The sequence below is a fragment of the Ascidiella aspersa genome, chromosome 6 (assembly GCF_963924565.1).
Source record: "Ascidiella aspersa chromosome 6, kaAscAspe10.2, whole genome shotgun sequence".
NCBI lineage: Eukaryota > Metazoa > Chordata > Ascidiacea > Phlebobranchia > Ascidiidae > Ascidiella > Ascidiella aspersa.
The window spans coordinates 8,396,699-8,414,346 of NC_139452.1; the positions used below are offsets into that span (position 1 = coordinate 8,396,699).

A 17,648-nucleotide genomic window follows, 5' to 3' on the forward strand; every position below is an offset into this window, starting at 1 on the left:
TTGTTCACCATCTTATGTTGATAAAGAGGATAAACTGGGTAACATCACTATGGGAGAGTGGCGTGCAAACTTGCAACAGCATACCAATTTGCATTCGCTTGGACGCTGCGGCTCCAATATGTATTCAAAAGATGCTTATGTTATCCGTGAAAATTTTAAAGATTTTTTTATCTCAGACTTTGGAAAATTGTCATGGCAAAATGCAGTGGTTAACCGTTTGTAATGTTCTTACCTAATTACTTATGGTATTTCTCTTTTCCTTCACTTCATACTAGCAGAGCAGTATTTCACTTTTTGTGTATTGAAAAAAGAACAACTTGAAAATGAATGGAATGAAAAATAAAATAAAAAACTATAAAAAATAGTTTGATTGTTAGCTTGAAATCACTTGAGGCTCTTCACTTGTAGATTGAGAACATAAGAATTGTAAAATACTAGTCGTGGACTCATTTGCTTTGGCAAGACTCATGCTTCTTAGTTTAAATGCGACAAGCTTTCCAAAGCTATCAAATTCATCTTCATTCGACGGCCGTTTTGACTGTATTGTAGCCATAGTTTTCATGTTTTCTTTGAAAATGCCACAGATGGTTTCCTGAAATAACCAAGCATTAAACATCTTTCCTGAATCAATAACTTAAAATTGAATGTACTGTTATATAAACTGACCTGAAATCCAGTTCCATTTGAAGTTTTTCTTTTTTACTGCTAGATTGTGATTGTCCTGAGTGGACTGATTCACTATCAAAAGTTTCTACCACTTCATTTTCCACAGGCTCTAATTCTATTTGATCTAAACATGCAAAAATGATCAAGTATTTTTTCTATTCATGCAATTAATGATACATGTGAGTTTCAAGGACAAACATACAACAGCACTGTGTTTGTAAAATCTAGTTCCTGTGTAGGATTAAATAGCTCTTCAGCGGAACTGACATTTCCAATAGTTCTACAAAAAGTTACTTATTTACAAAATATTTCCTATATTTAATTAATAAATTAGTCATGTCGTCTTACATTTTGTGTCGAAGGTGGTCCAGTAAAAAGGTGAGAGAATTATAGTGCTCCCACACTGAATTAGATACAGCTCCTGACCCACTTTTTCTTTGATTATCTATTTTCTTTTTTTCTTTGGAAAAACAGTCTCGCAAGCTTTTCCAGCGCTTTGTACATGTATCCACTGTCAAAATAAATACGTGGAAAAACGCTAGTAAACTCATGATCATTTTAATTACCAATCACCTGGTTGGCCTGTGCACTCGCTTATTTTCATCCACATGTTGTCTTTTCTTAACTGGTCTTTGTAAAATTTATCTTTGGAATCGTATAGAGATATGGGGCATCACGGCCATTTGGATTAATATTTCATTAAAACTCATTTTCACTGGTCTACCAATAAAAAACTTACTAAACCACTAATTTACATCAACAAACCAATACATTTTGTAAATTTATCCAATATTCAACACAAAAAATGAGCGCGTCCCGCGGAAAAGTTAAACAAATTTTAACTCTGCCGCTTGACGCGTTGAAGCGAGATCTCGACGGTTGCGTCGCGCGCGTTTTTGAGTGTGCATGCTTTGCCGCGTAACGTTTAACCAAAAATTGCCGAAACCGGAAGATGAAAGATCATTCGCGCGAAGCGTGGTCAAACATGTTTGGCAAAAATTTAGACGATTTTGTTCAACCTCGGTTAATGGGAAATGCTGCGGCACTTCGTTATTTTCATACCTGTTTTTTTTTTTAATTTGCAAAATAGCTTAGGAATGTAAATTGCTTTCTTGCCCTTTAGATCTTGTGCTGCAGCAATAAGTACAAGTAGATATTAAAACATGGCAAAGGCAAGGCAGACGTGGAGCAAAACCATCGACTTTCTGTTCACAGCTGTGGGTTTCAGCGTCGGTTTCGGAAACGTCTGGCGTTTCCCTTATCTTTGCTTCAAATATGGAGGAGGTTTGTGTTTTTTTAAACAATAAAATAACGACTGCATCGCCTAAATATTACTTTCAAGCCAGCAGTTAAGTTGGTGGTAAACAATTCTACGTGGTAATGTTTTTATGTCAATATGTAACAAACTTCGCAGTTAGAGACCCAAACTGTCTATTCGGCTAAAATTACAATAGATTTAAACGAAACAAAGTTGTTAAAACCGATTTGTTTTTAGCATTTTTAGCATTGTAGATATTTTAAAATTATAATGAGTTTGACTTACATATTTTCGGGTTTTGCTGAAAAAAATTCAAAATGCGGTTAAAGTGTAGTAATATTTTGCCTTGAAGTGCAGCACATCATTATGGGCAGTCTCCCCGTAATAAATCGCCAGTGTGTTGCACAAAGTTACTTTTGTTGAGAACATTTTATGATGAAGTCAATTAAAACAGGCGTAAGTGGATTTGTCGAACGCGATCTGTTGTTGTAAAATCCAAAGTTGCTTCCAGGGGCCTTTTTCATACCGTACCTGATTTTCGCCGCCCTGGTTGTGGTTCCCATGTTGATATTGGACATCGGAATAGGTCAGCACAGTCAAGCTGGACTTCTTCAAACCTGGAGCATATTTCCAGTCTTTAAAGGTATTTATAGTTTGTAACCAGATGGGGCGGATAACATTTTCTTTGTAAATGCATTTTTTTATTCGCGCGAATTAGTTTTATTCTTAATGTATTTTTGAACTTTTCAAGGATGTTTTTTTCTAGCCAAAGGCGCCGAGTAGACTGGGGCATGTTGCGCCGTACGAATTTGAACTCTACAAAGTGCAACTTCTGCCAAGTAATTTTATAAATGTCAATATATCACACAAAAGAGTTGCGTATATTTATCATTTGCGCAGGGCGTTAGCTTCCTTTCAAATTAAAATTATGTAATTTAGACAAACTAAAGGCCAGTCTTGTCGCGCTTTGAGCGGTTAATCATGTATTTGCTTACCACAGGGGTCCTTATACTAGGATACGTGGATCCCTTAAAGGTACTCAGACTAATTTTAGAGGGTGTAGCGGCGCTCTATGTTTACCGACGCACACAGTAATACTGCACCGAACCGGACATATTGCCTTTTTCCTTTCGTTCTTTTCCTCTGCATTGCAATGTGTAATCGTCTCCCCTTTTTTGCTGAACACGAACTCGAAGCAACACAGAAAGCGTCTCGCTTCAATGGTGACCCCGGAATTTCAGAAACGACTTTTCTGAAACAAGCATGGCAAGTGAAGAGACGCAAAATGCAGTGGCAATAAAACTACCCACGTTTTGGACTGCTCAAGCACGAGTTTGGTTTCGACAAGCTGAGGCACAGTTTGCAATTAAAGGCGTTAAAGACGATCTAACCAAGTATTACTATGTTGTTTCGGCGTTGGACCAGCACACTGCAACTCGTTTGTTAGACCTTCTTGATCAGCCACCGGACGTGAACAAGTACCAGTCAATTAAACACCGGCTGCTTACGACTTTCAGTCTCACGTGTTCGCAAAGAGCCAGCGCCTTGCTTGACATGGCTCCTCTAGGCGATAGAATTCCATCGGCATTAATGGACGAGATGCTGGCATTGCTCGGTGACCACACACCGTGTTTTCTTTTTCGAGAATTGTTTTTGAGGCACATGCCTGCGGAGGTGCGTACGGGCTTAGCAGGGAAAGATTTTGAAACTAACCGCGATTTAGCGCAGCAAGCTGATGCCTTATTTCTAGCAGCCCGAGAAAATACCTCACAACTTTCAATTAGCAAACTACAACGTCAAACGCCTCGATCAATACTGAAGCCACTACGCGAACAAAGTGTAATTTGCTTTTATCATCGACGATTTAAAGACAAAGCTCATCGATGCATCCCCCCTGTTCATTCTCCCAGGGAAACTGGCAAGCCGACCATGTTTAGCTGCTACAATGGCCGGCCAAGCTACTAGCAGCCTTTTCTTTGTTTGGGATCGCTTAGCAGGTCGTAATTTTTTAGTGGATACGGGCGCAGAGATTAGCGTTTTGCCTCCCACAGGACCTGAGCGTCGCGCGAATCCTTCCGACAAAACTCTTGTCGCTGCTAATGGCACCAAAATTCGAACGTACGGTTCTCGTTCGATATCAATGGCTTTTCCTTCAGGCAGATTTAATTGGAAGTTTGTTTTGGCTGATGTTGCTCGGCCATTACTTGGCGCCGATTTTCTGAGGGCCCACGCACTACTCGTCGATCTCAAGCGCCAACGCCTTATCAACGCTGAAACGTTCTGCAGCTCTCCAATCAAAAGGGCGCCGCAATTAGCGCCTCGCCTCAATGCAATCGCTTCGGGCACGTCAGTCTACACACGAATTTTGGCTGAGTTTCCAGGGATTGCAACGCCACACTTTTCGCAAGCACTGCCTAAGCATGGTGTACAACACTTCATTCCTACAAATGGACCACCGGTGCACTCTCGCGCTCGTCGACTGCCTCCCGAGAAACTCGCCCTCGCCAAAAAGGAGTTTCACAGTATACTTCAAATGGGCATAATTCGACGTTCGTCTAGCCCTTGGGCATCGCCGTTACATATGGTTCCAAAGTCTTCAGGTGGATGGAGACCGTGCGGAGACTTTCGTCGACTAAACGAAGCTACAAGACCTGATCGCTATGCCATTCCTCACATTCAGGATTTTTCGGCGAGATTAGCAGGTTGTCGAATATTCTCAAAAATTGACCTTGTTCGAGGATACCACCAAGTTCCTGTAGCACCAGAAGACATACCTAAAACTGCAGTCATCACGCCGTTTGGGCTTTTCGAATTTCTTCGAATGCCTTTTGGATTAAAGAATGCGGCGCAAGCGTTTCAACGTCTAATGGACACGGTCTGTCAGCCATTGGACTTTGTATTTGTTTACTTGGACGATATTTTAGTTTCAAGCAAGTCGCCCGCTGAACATATACATCATTTAAAGAAGCTTTTCAAACAACTTACCAATTATGGCCTTGTCATAAATTTAGGCAAGTGTCAATTTGGCTTACAACAACTTGATTTTCTTGGTCATCGGATAGACACGAACGGTGCAAGGCCACTCCCTAGCAAGGTGGAAGCAATTCAACATTTCCCGCGGCCCACATCAATCAAAGGACTTCAGGAATTTGCCGGTATGATTAATTTTTATTTCCGTTTTATTCCTGAAGCCGCACGTATTATGTCGCCTATATACGACGCACTCGCGGGAAAACCCTCAAAACTTACCTGGAATGACCGTTTGTGTTTGGCTTTCACGGAAGCTAAAAGCGCCCTTGCCAGTGCAACATTATTGCATCACCCTTTACCCGAGGCACCCACCGCAGTGACAACTGACGCCTCGCAGCATTCAATCGGCGCAGTTCTTCAACAGTTCATCGATGGTGCGTGGCAGCCATTGGCATTTTTCAGCAAACGACTGCGAACTCCTGAGCAAAGGTACAGTGCATTTGACAGGGAATTACTGGCATTACATCTCTCAATACGCCACTTTCGTTACTTTTTAGAGGGTAGAGTATTTACAGCTTACACAGACCACAAGCCGCTTACATTTGCTTTCTCTAAGGTTTCAGCTCCGTGGTCTGCACGACAGCAGCGCCATTTAACCGCAATCTCCGAGTTTACAACAGATGTTCGTCACATCGAAGGCAAGCGAAACCATGTCGCCGACGCGCTCTCCCGCGGTTCCATCAGTACGTTACTACTCGACATGGACTACACCGCACTCGCGCGTGCACAGCTCGAACAGGAGGTACAAGCTTATCGCACCGCAATTTCTGGTCTCAAACTGGAAGACATCCAACTTGACCAGTCCGGAACAACGATCCTGTGCGACGTATCCACCGAATCTCCGCGCCCTATTGTACCGAAGTCATGGCAACGAAAAGTTTTCGATATAGTTCACGGACTTTCGCATCCTTCGGTTCGGGCTACGCGCAAACTAATCGCATCAAAGTTTGTATGGCACGGCCTGCATCGTCAAGTTGGTTTATGGGCTAAACAATGCATGGACTGTCAAAAAGCCAAGGTTCACCAACACGTCCGCGCGCCTTTGGTTAATTACCCGCTTTGCAAAGCTCGGTTTGCTCATGTCAATATCGACATCGTCGGTCCCTTACCACCTTCACAAGGGAACAAGTATCTGTTAACGATGGTCGATCGTTTTACTCGATGGCCAGAAGCCGTTCCCATGCCGGATGCGACAACCATCACGTGTGCACGAGCTTTCGCCTTCCACTGGGTTGCTCGATTCGGAGTTCCCTCCGACATCTCGTCAGATCGAGGTTCGCAGTTCACGTCGGAGTTGTGGACTATTTTCAACGAACTACTAGGCATCCGGCTACACCGTACGTGTTCATTTCATCCGCAAGCCAATGGATTGGTGGAACGCTTTCATCGCCACATGAAAAGCGCTCTCATGTCACGACTAACAGGTCCTAATTGGATAGACGAGCTTCCATGGGTTTTGCTTGGTATCCGGACTACCCCAAAGGAAGATCTCCAAGCATCTTCAGCAGAACTGGTGTATGGCTCGCCTATCGCCGTTCCGGGTGATTTGGTAAGAACCAGGCAAACAACGCCATCGCCTGCTGATGTTTTACCATTGGTAAGATCCACAGTTCGTCAACTGACTCCAACACCGATGTCTCGCCACGGTTTTGTTCGAGTGAACACCCCGGAATCGTTGAACTCCAGCGCCTACGTTTTTATTCGCAGAGACGGTCATCGTCCCCCGTTAACCCCTCCATACGATGGTCCATACAAGGTTATCAAAAAAGATGCCAAAGGGTTTACCCTAGACATGGGTGGCCGGCACAAACTGGTGAGCATCGACCGGTTAAAGCCAGCACATCTGGATCTTTCAGAGCCAGTGCTGGTGGCTCAACCTCCACGCAGAGGGCGGCCAACAAAACCATCACCTCTACCTGATCCGCCACCGCCTTCAGATGCCCAGCAGCCGATGTCCGTTCGTCAGCCACCGGAGTCGTTACCGCCACCCTCGGACGAACAGTTCTTACGCACGCGCGCTCGCAGTTATTTTCGCTTTCCGTCGTCGTGATTTTGTATTCGCCTATTTTACGCAGTGTTATTGAGTTATTTGTCCGTTTCTGGAGGGGGGTTATGTAGCGGCGCTCTATGTTTACCGACGCACACAGTAATACTGCACCGAACCGGACATATTGCCTTTTTCCTTTCGTTCTTTTCCTCTGCATTGCAATGTGTAATCGTCTCCCCTTTTTTGCTGAACACGAACTCGAAGCAACACAGAAAGCGTCTCGCTTCAAGGGTCCATTTAAAACGAATTTACATCGTGGAGTATAATTTAAAAACGAAATAATTTTTCTGAAGGACAGAGTTTAATAAAAAAAAGAACATGTTTTGGCTTCTTCGAATTGAAGGTATTTCGAATACATTTCAGGTTTTCATTTGTTTTACCCAAAAAACAGACGGTTTCTAAATTTTACTAGTTTATGACGTTACTAATTTTCATGCCGAGACTGTTCCACGCGAACAAAAAAATGTGTTTTGTGGTCCACGCTAAAAACGTTCAAGAACCCCTGGCTTACATGTTTGCGCACGAGTTCGCTTAAGAACAGCGTGTGTTTTTAAAATAGTCGTTGCAAGACGTCGTTCCTAAGTGAAAACAAATCCCTCTACTAAAATTCTGTATCCTTTCCCGCCGAAAGGCTCTGTGGGATTTTTGTAAAAAGTGTAAAATTTAAGATAATATTGACCACTAATGCTAGATTATTTTGAGGTATAAAAAGTTTCCCATTATATCATATCTTAAAAGTACAACACAAAACAATGTCCTAACACACTACAATGAGCCAACTTAAGATGCCAGGTTATTACAATACCTCTAAAAAACAAGCCATCAGAATTTATCCGAATGCGTTTTACTGCGCCTCGCAGGAGTGCATTATTGCTAAATCGTGCAGTTGAATTGAACATCAAACGCAGACTTGGACAACTAGATTTATTTTAGAGTTTTAAATTTAGATTTGAATGAAAATTAGAGCATTTTAGTTTTTCTAAATTAGATTAGAATTAGAATTAGATCGTTTTAAGTTTTCTCAAATTAGATTAGAATTAGAATTAGATCGTTTTAAGTTTTCTCAAATACGATTAGAATTAGAATTAAAGCATTTCAGTTTTTCTAAATTAGATTAGGAGTAGAATTATATCGTTTTAAGTTTTCACAAATTAGATTAGAATTAGAATAACCGAATTCCCAAAAAATCAAATTTTAACTAAAATTTGAACTAGAATCACATTTAATTATTTACAACCAATTTATTTAATCGCAAATTCTCATAGGAACGTGAGTGGTATATATGTGTGTGCTAATTTTTTATGCTTTTTAGACTGTAAAAATTAGATACAAGTCGTTCCAATCAAAAAGTATAATTTAAATTCTGTGTTTGAACTGAGAGGCTGAAAACGCCGTTGGACAAACTAGCATTTTTGGTAAAATCCGAATTAGATTAGAACTAAAATGACAGCACGCAATTCACAAATTAAATTAAAATTAGAATTAGCCGCATTTTGCTCTAATTCAATGAATTAGAAAACTAGAACTATCTAGTTGTCCAATTATGATCAAATGATCGTCAATTATTCAAAATTTAATTTGTTTTCAGGAATTGCGCTGTCTCAGTTCCTAATGCAATTCTACTACGAGTGCTACTATCCAATTCTTTTCACCTGGTCGCTGAAATATCTTGTCAATTCATTTTCGGCTGTCTTGCCCTGGTCCAGCTGCGACAACGATTGGAACACGGAGCAGTGCGTTACACCAAGCGAAGTGATGAACACCACAATCGGCGCGAACTTAACTCTCGCAACTTCAAACGGAACGTCGTCTGCTGCTGTCGAATTTTGGAGGTATGAAGTGTGTGAAACTATTACTTCACATAGGTTGCTTACGTTTGATTCGTAAATGGTGTTAAAGTGGAAGTACGAATTTATTTATTTGATGCTAAGGGACCCTAATAGACGGTGGTTAACAAGACAACTTTATGTCAGTTCAATGACAACAAATAGCAATTGATGTCCAACTCTAAGTCATTAGTTTTCCAAGTCAAGTCACAGCTCAAGTCAACGACATCACGCGTCACATTCAAGTCACGTCATTAGCATAAATAATAAATGATAAACTTACGAAAAACGCTTTTAATTCTAAAATATATATTGTGTATCAAACATGTAAAACATCAGTTCAAGTCAACTTATAGCCAATTTACTTAGAGCAAGTCGGGTGTTTTTGCCCGAAAGACTAAGGCAAGTCACATCATTTTAAAGCAATGACCCAAAAGGACAATTAAAGCAGGGAATTTGGTCAATTCAACACTCTTTCATGCATTACGACCGTCGCATTTGTCACCAAACACGTAATTTCTATAATGCTGGCATAAGAAAAATTGATAAGCTGGTACAAAGTAAGCACAAAATAATATACTCTTGATTATTAGGCAAAAACTTGCTTTACACCTGAAACGGTTAGATATACTTTCTATAAGTTAATAACTATGTTTTGAGTTACCTTACCGTTGCGTTTGATTGCAAACCACAGCATAAATTCGCAGATAATTGGGTGAACGCTGAGTACCGATACTATTTCTTGACATCTGGTATCGCATTAATCAGGAATTATCGAACATTCCTGCAAGGGACGGTCCTCAATCGCATCTTTATAGGAGAGGATGATAATTATACGAAATAGATTATTTCTTAGCGACATTTCTATTTACAGCATCTTAGCGACATTCTATTTACATTACGAATGATCCAGGAACCGCATGCACTAAATATTGTTACTTGTATAGATACGAGGTCCTCGCTTTGTCTTCCGGCCTACAAGAAGTTGGAGGCTTTCGCGTGGATCTGCTTATTTATCTCTTTCTTCTTTGGATTCTCTTCTATCTTTGCACATTCAAAGGAATTAAGTGGTCTTCAAAAGTAAAATGTAGAAAAGTCACATGCACATTTCAGTACTAGGGATGTTCGATACTTAACAAATTAGTCCGATACCGATACCCGATGTTTTGGGCAAAAAATATCGTGATCCGATTCGATACCTAATGACGTCATTACCCTTCTCATTATAGAAAAATATGTGTAATTGAAGCACCCAAAGACAATTGTTTTTCTAAGTATTTGGCAAACATTTGCTTTTGCGTCAATAGTTCTCTATATTGATAACGTAGTACGTTTTGATAAATTTATATTTCAAAGTATAAATCGTTTAACTGGCTAGATTGCAAATCGTGGCTGAAATTCCTATGATAATTTGATATTGGATCGGCATCGATTTTCCCTAGTATCGAACGAGTACCGATGCAGTAACACGTTAAGCAATCTTAATACAAGTTAAGCAAAATGGAGTAAACTGTTCGCAAACGGCCAAATCATTTTTAGTTGGAATTTATCGAGAGAGTTGGAATTTATCGTTACGTTATAGTTTCAAGATGTGGTACCAACCCAGTTAACATGATACCTTTGATAAACCTCCAAATATTTTTGCCTAAGTTTAAGGTTGCGTAGGTTATATGTTTAAATCAACCTAACTCTTTAGTAACCGTACTCATATATTAATTTCAGGTGGTGTACGTGACGGTCACCCTTCCGTTTATTTTGATCGCCGTTATTCTCGTGCGAAGTGTGACGCTGGACGGAGCACTCGACGGGATTAAGTACTACCTGATTCCGGATCTGGCAAAGTTAAAACAACTGGAGGTGTGTCTGGACAATGAACTGGACTTGACTTCCATTAAACCAAAGTTATTGTTTTCCAATAACTTGACAAAACTTGAGTCTTCTCGGCAAAATTACTTAACTTGTCTTTGTGACAAAAAGTTGACCCGGAATTACGTTATGGGCAAATTATTTTACTTGGACTTAAATTTTTCACTCAAATGACTTGACTTAACTTAAGTTATTTTGACAATGTTAAGTATTAACTTTAAATTTTGCTTCGTTTTGAGGTGTTTGCTTTGAAATATATTGGTCAGAAGGTAATGCGTTTACCAATATTAAAACTCCTATTTTTTATATTGGTAATGCTGCGACCTGGTTCTGACTTTTGTCCTTTACAAATGACTTGTATCCTACATTGGTTCGCCCTACTTTAATCATTCTGGGAGATTGTATAATGCATCATGTGTAAATACACGTAGGCAAACCAACGTTGAAATATTTTTGACCTATATAAGAAATGTTTGGGGATTATTTACAATTTACCACATTTAAAAATAACAAATAAACAACATTTCTCGTTCTAGGTATGGGTAAGTGCTTTGTCCCAGGTGTTTTACAGCAACGGGCCAGGACTTGGGGTCTGGGTGCTGCTGGGAAGCTACAACAAGCACAACCACAATCTGTGGAGGCAAGTGAAACGAGTTTTGAACATACCCATGTACAACTGAATAAATTACTTATTAGGTTGCCAAAAGAAAAACTGTCACAGTAATGTAAAAAGCGGCATGCATTCAATTAAGAGTACTCTAATAGAGTATTGCACTGTGATTAACATTTACAAGACCTTTAAAGAACATTATTTAAAATCTTGCCCGTCTTTAACTTCTATTTAATTTTTTCAGTAAGATAAAAGACTTTTCTTTAGACGAAATGTCACAAAATTCACCAAAGCCAAAAAACAGCGTCATAAATCTTACTTTGAAGTGACAGACTGTTTTCCGATCGAACTTGTACATTTAGAAAAGCCGCACATCTTCTTTGTTTACAGAGACTCGTTCACGATTGTCCTCATGAACCTTCTGACCAGTTTCACTGCGGGTTTTGCTGTTTTCTCCACCCTTGGCTTTATGGCGAAATACCAAGTGAGTCTTAACTTCGCTCCATGCATTTTTGACATAATATTCAACGTTGTCGAAAACCTTTTCAACCACTTTTAGATAAAACATATTGTGTCGTAAAATTTGGCGCCACAATATAACGTTTCGAAAGTTGTCTAATCGTTTTGTAATTGCTGCAATACAGATTGCTATATGGGAATGTTTTCTTTTAAGAACACAACGATAGAGCAAGTGGCATCCTCCGGACCTGGACTCGCGTTCATCGTTTATCCGGAAGCGATGTCCCTGCTTCCTCTTCCTCAACTATGGAGCGTTCTCTTCTTCGTAATGATTATTTTCCTAGGATTCGACACACAGGTGATTGGATATTCTATACAACAAACATGATTCGACCTCACCATAATTTCGCATTTTTTGGTATGATGTATGTTGACTAAGCATGTGAGTAATTTGAAAGTCTTGTACCATCCAAAATCATTACCTGACGGGTGTCTTTAACCGGATCCCTTAAGGTAGTAGTATCCTGCCAATTTTTTCCTAGGTATAACCGGGGTTTTGGGCATTAAAATACTAAAATTATTACTTAAACTGACACTTATTTTATTACCTACTCTACTGGTAAAACATTTAGCCTTCAGCTGATGCGCAGTTCAACTCTGGCCCTACCTCCAAGTGGCAGCACCGCCTCTTTTTGGAAGATCGGTTGTTCTGAGGACTTGGTCTGAACCTTACTGACATATCGGGCATTACCGGCCTAATTTTTGGCCAATTGGAAAGAAAAGCTACTACACGTTCACCACTTACTTTGCATTACTTTCTTTATTTACTTTTAGTTAGTTCAACAAAAACGAAATAATATTAGTTATACTACTCTTTCAATGACTATAGTTTTTTCGAGGTGTTATATTTCTATTCTCCCGCTAACTTTAGTTCTGTTTAGTGACGTCCGGTACTACGTATTTGATTTCGAATACGATGACCGATATTTTAGACAAAACTACAGCAGCAAGACACCACGTAAAGCAAAATTAATAAAATTAAAACTTACAACAATAAATTAAAAAAAGGAAGTTATTAGGCAAATCTTTACATTGATATGAGAAATAGGAACAACCTTTTCATGGTAAAATTTGCTTTTTAAAAGGTTTTATCGCAAACCAACACTGATATTCACAAAAGTATATTTGAACAGATAACAACCTATAGTATTGGATGTATACATTCACAAAAGTATTATTTGAACATAATAGTATTCAATGTATAGGCCAACACCAATTCTACCACTTGGTAACATGTATGGCCACCGATCCAATAGTATCGGATATCTAGTACCGATACTGATATTTTGTTGGTTTATACAGTTTTAATTGTACTTTGCAGTTTGTTATACTCGAATCGCTCGTTACCCTGGTTACAGACAACTTGTCAGTTGCAAAGAAGCACCCGTACGGTAGAGAGATCTCACAGGCGATTTTGTGCGTCTTTCTTTGCCTTGGCGCAATACCAATGGTGACAAACGTAAGTGTTGTTTCATGATAATCACTTTTCTGTTGGCCCCGCTTAAATAAATACCTTGAATGACCTTAAAGTAAACTTAATTGTAGATTTCGATGGTCAAACCTAACCAGGCACTTATTCGGGATTTTAGATTGGGAAATAGGCATATGAACGTTTCAGAGTTAAGTCATAACGCGATGTCTTCAATTAAGTAATCTTAAGTTAAAAAGAAAAAAGAAACTGTTTCTTTAAATGGCTGAAAACAAGGGCTACAAAGTGGAATTGTGACTCGACTGAGTTGGATGGAGTGGGATTTAGGGACTACTATAGAGTGCCGAGATTGTATTACCTGGATTAATGGGATACAGGGCTCTGTAGGGAGCTGGACTCGACAGTGTCAAAATTCGGGTAGCCTCAAGATTCGGACTTCAGTTGTTGTAAACCGACTTCGCAGCTCTGGTTAAAACAGGGTTTGGACAAACTATTTTACCTAGTCGCGGTTAAAACCAACCTCAGAAACGCCATATTTGTTTAAGTTTAAACTAAATTTCGAAAACCTAATAAGTTATTTACACTAGACACGTTCTCTAAAAAGCAATACTTGTTCTAAGGCAGCATGATTATTGCTAAAGCATGTGCCCAATACAATGAGAATGCGAAACTTCCGTTGTTGATAGTTCCAATTCAGGGTAGACATTACGCCTTTAGGAGTAAAAAAAATCGCATTTACCTAGTTGAAATAGCTAAAAACTATGAGAAATGACCTCTTACCCATTTCGTAAAGAAAGTGTGGGACCGATGAGATTTATTGGCAGGTCACATTTAGCTCACGGTCGTAGATATAAGCTAAACCCTGCGTTAAAACATACTGAAAACGTTTTCGTCCGATAAGCGTTTTAAATTGTTGCAGAAAAAACGGTGGTTGTGTTTATTTCACAACTTATAACAAAAACTAACAGGGAGGAGCGTATGTGTTTGAGATCTTCAACCAGTATGCGGGGGCGGGGTGGTGCTGGTTCCTTATTGCTGGTTGCGAGTGCGTAGCGGTGGGATGGTTGTACGACTTCGATCAATTCTGGTCTGATCTGGTCGATATGGTCGGCGAAAGACGAGGACGGATTTGGCTCAAGTTGTCAATCAAGTACTTCGCGCCCATGATTTGCTTCGTAAGAGTTTGTTTTAATCAACTGTAGGGAGCCCTGCGCAATGTGCGATTCTTCCTATGTATTCTGATACTGAAACCAGATTTTGGGGGCGAAAAACGGCCCTATTATACGACTGAATTGATAAAAAGACAACTTTGCTTTAGCGTTATAAAGCTATAAGTTACTTTCGATTGTAACATTCCTATTTTCGAACAAAATCCTTTGATCCTCCGTTAAATCGACATCGAGTTCTGCTGCTAGTCACCGATTTTCTGTTTGCTGTTGTTAATCACTTCGTTGACAGGGTTGCCTTCTAAAGTTAATCAAAGTTCAGTGAATGTCAACAGTTCGAAATGTCGCTGCATGACTTCTGCGATTTACACCAATCCTCCAATGAGTGCACCAATGGAACACGTTTTTTGTCTTCATTTTGGTATCCACGATTAGATCTCTAAATATCTAATTTTTTTTTATATAGACTTTTCCACTTTAAAAAAAAACATTTTTTGTATAATCTGAATTGAATTTGTAGTAGTTTTTAAGCTCGGATGATTCGTTAATGTTATGTGTGGGTAGAAAGCAATCAACATGTATGCAGTCGCATACTTCTATTAAAGAATAGTTGTTGGCGATCGCATTGGTTTCCTGTTTTTCGCTGATTGCACTACTAAGCGCTGAACTTTTCACACGTTTTAAAAGTGGTTAAATTTCCAACTACCCTATTTTTTCTGCAGGCTTTTTCAGTATACCTCATGGCAGGAATGAAACCCCTTACGTTTGACGACTATCTGTATCCGGATTGGGCGCAGGCCATCGGGCAAGCGATCAGCGTCAGCACAGTTTTCTTTCTTCCTGTCTTCGCCATCTTCGCGTTGATTAGAGCTTGGCTGAACGGATCACCATTATCCAACGTATGACGTTTTTATATAGTTGTATATAGATTGGGTTTCAGATGCAATTTCACGTTATGAAAGAAGTGGCGTAAAATAACAAATGTGTTCGCTGTAAAATTCCCAATTTACTTTTAAAGCATTTTAAAAGTTTATGTCGTCCGTTTTTTGAAATCAGGGGCCACCGAACTGATTTCGAACTTAATTAACTTAATTATCGTTATACAAAGTAAATATAAATTACTATGAAATAACAATAGTAAGCCTAATAAATGTAGTAAGCCTAATAAATTGCCGTTCACATTAAAATTTCATCAAACCCTGGCTTTGAATTGCATACGACAACATTTCAACTGTAATTTTATCTTAATTAAGGTAATATGCCGTGGGCCGGATTTCTACTGCGAGTCGTAGGTTGGTTATCTCTGATTTAAAAGCAATTTAAAAATGGCATATTCTAATTAGAACGTTGCATAAGCAACACAGGAAAATGAAATAGGAGCACTTATTTCATTTCTAATATTGAAAGCAAATATGTCTCAAATACGAGCGGGTTTAATCATTGTGTATTTTAAATACGATGTTCGTAAAAGGTTGCAAGAAAACTTAAAGCTGACAGTTGTTTCACACTAGAATTACTGCGTTGCGGTCATACCTAGAATTACCGCCAGCGGTCAAAATGACCATTTGTCCGATAAAGAAAAAACGCAGAATACTTTAGCTTCATTTTCATTATTAATATCATTTTACAACTAACATTAGCATTTCTTATAACTAACATGAACATTTAAATTGATCGAAAACAATTCATTAAACAAGATGAAACGGCCTTTTCATTATGTCGCTTGATAGATGTAGCATAAGTAGCTATCCAACAGCATACAACAACCAAAAAATTAGCAGCGCACAAGGCAATCGACATATTCCACTTTCACACAACTTGTACACTTGCCGCAACCTAATGCATTGTATCCACAATACATTTTTGCAGTTTTGTTTTGTTGATAGTGCACATTCGTGTGGACGTACTTCCGCTTTCTGCTTCCGTCAACCATCGAATTTTTATAAGAACAGATCACTCAAAATCATGAACTTGCTAGTAACTAAAACTGTTACCAGTCAATGTAGCAATTGTTTCTTGGTTGTTTTAAAACCATAGCACAAAAAAGGCTATCGTTTAAGTTTAGAGCGATTTTAATCGTGATGGAATTAGAACTTGCCTTACGGTCAAAATGACCGTTGGCGGTAATTTAAGGTAAATCGCTTCCTACCTCACACTGTGCTAATAAACTAAAGATTTACACGCTAAAAGGTGACCTAGAAATAGGAAAAGTCAGAAAGTTTTCATTATTTTAACAGATACTTAAGGGGAAATATAAATGATTAAACGTCAAAAAAGTACAAAATGACCGCATCAGTAATTCTAGTGTTAAGAGTTTTTAATACTGTGATTCAGTACTGGCGATCTGTAGAATCGAAAAAATATATAGCGGTCTGATACCTAGGTTTTTTCGGTGTTTAAAGCCTTTTTACCTCAAAGGTGCTGCGCAAGCCTGATGATAAGAAGAAACATTACAGAACAGCAACCGGAAATGGGGACGAAGAAGTTATCGATCTGAAATCCGCAAGCGGCGACGATATTACGCTAAGCCTCTGAAAATTCGGATCCTTGTCTGTTTTAAAGCGTGTAAAATTGTATGCTGGCGCTTTCCGATATATTTAATCGCAACAAAATGGTTCATGTCAGACATAGTAATTTCGCTTTGTGAGTGGGTATTAAATATACATCACTAAAAAACGAAGCCAATACCCGTACCTTGTGTTTGAAAGTGTACTATAAAGCACTTCTCCGTAACCCGTGTACCGCCATGCAGTGCTTCTTAAACTTATTAATTTTGTTCACCTCTATCAACGATCTCTAGATTTCATTCACCCTTGTCTAACGATATGATAAATCTATCTCGTCTACTGAATATATAACAGCACGAAATGATTTAGGTTGTTTCGATTTTAACTCAAGCTAAATTTTAGCATTGAATTCTCGAGTCCAGAAATATAAAGCTATAAAAGCACAAAACACAGTCACCAAATTTTTGTACTTAAACACTCAGTGCAAATGAACTTCACTGTTACAATAAGCAAAAAAACACCAGTTCAGTAGTCCATTAACTGCAGAGAGATCATCTATTTCTGACGGTTCACCCTTATCCACCCGTGTTGATTGGTTCACCCCTGCAAAAAATTTGTTCATCCTGGGGTGAACCATTCACCAGTTCAAAAAACACTGCCGCCATGTTCCTGGAAGTGTTTTGCTTGCCATTTTTTCAACGATCCATTTTATTATGAGTAAAAT

The 17,648-nt window shown here is 39.1% G+C and overlaps 2 protein-coding genes across 2 annotated transcripts; both read left to right on the forward strand.

Moving 5' to 3' along the window:
• Window positions 1-1,751: 1,751 nt before the first annotated feature.
• Window positions 1,752-16,952, forward strand: LOC146139503 (sodium- and chloride-dependent creatine transporter 1-like). The gene is made up of 12 exons (XM_083392468.1): window positions 1,752-1,950; window positions 2,436-2,567; window positions 8,590-8,833; window positions 9,775-9,907; window positions 10,550-10,684; window positions 11,230-11,333; window positions 11,694-11,787; window positions 11,977-12,120; window positions 13,144-13,281; window positions 14,220-14,426; window positions 15,140-15,316; window positions 16,836-16,952. The coding sequence occupies exons 1-12, from the start codon at window positions 1,830-1,832 to the stop codon at window positions 16,950-16,952; spliced, it is 1,746 nt and encodes a 581-aa protein (XP_083248594.1). The 5' UTR covers window positions 1,752-1,829.
• Window positions 3,168-3,889, forward strand: LOC146139504 (uncharacterized). Its single transcript, XM_083391523.1, has one exon. It carries the CDS (start codon window positions 3,188-3,190, stop codon window positions 3,887-3,889), a length of 702 nt encoding a protein of 233 aa, XP_083247649.1. The 5' UTR covers window positions 3,168-3,187.
• Window positions 16,953-17,648: the final 696 nt, after the last annotated feature.

Bases quoted from the DNA above. Each gene is read 5' to 3' on its own strand.
- LOC146139504 (XM_083391523.1), top strand. From the start codon at position 3,188: ATGGCAAGTGAAGAGACGCAAAATGCAGTGGCAATAAAACTACCCACG.
- LOC146139503 (XM_083392468.1), top strand. From the start codon at position 1,830: ATGGCAAAGGCAAGGCAGACGTGGAGCAAAACCATCGACTTTCTGTTC. The intron at 9,908-10,549 runs GTAAAATGTAGA...TATTAATTTCAG, and splicing joins GAATTAAGTGGTCTTCAAAA to GTGGTGTACGTGACGGTCAC. The intron at 12,121-13,143 runs GTGATTGGATAT...TGTACTTTGCAG, and splicing joins TCCTAGGATTCGACACACAG to TTTGTTATACTCGAATCGCT.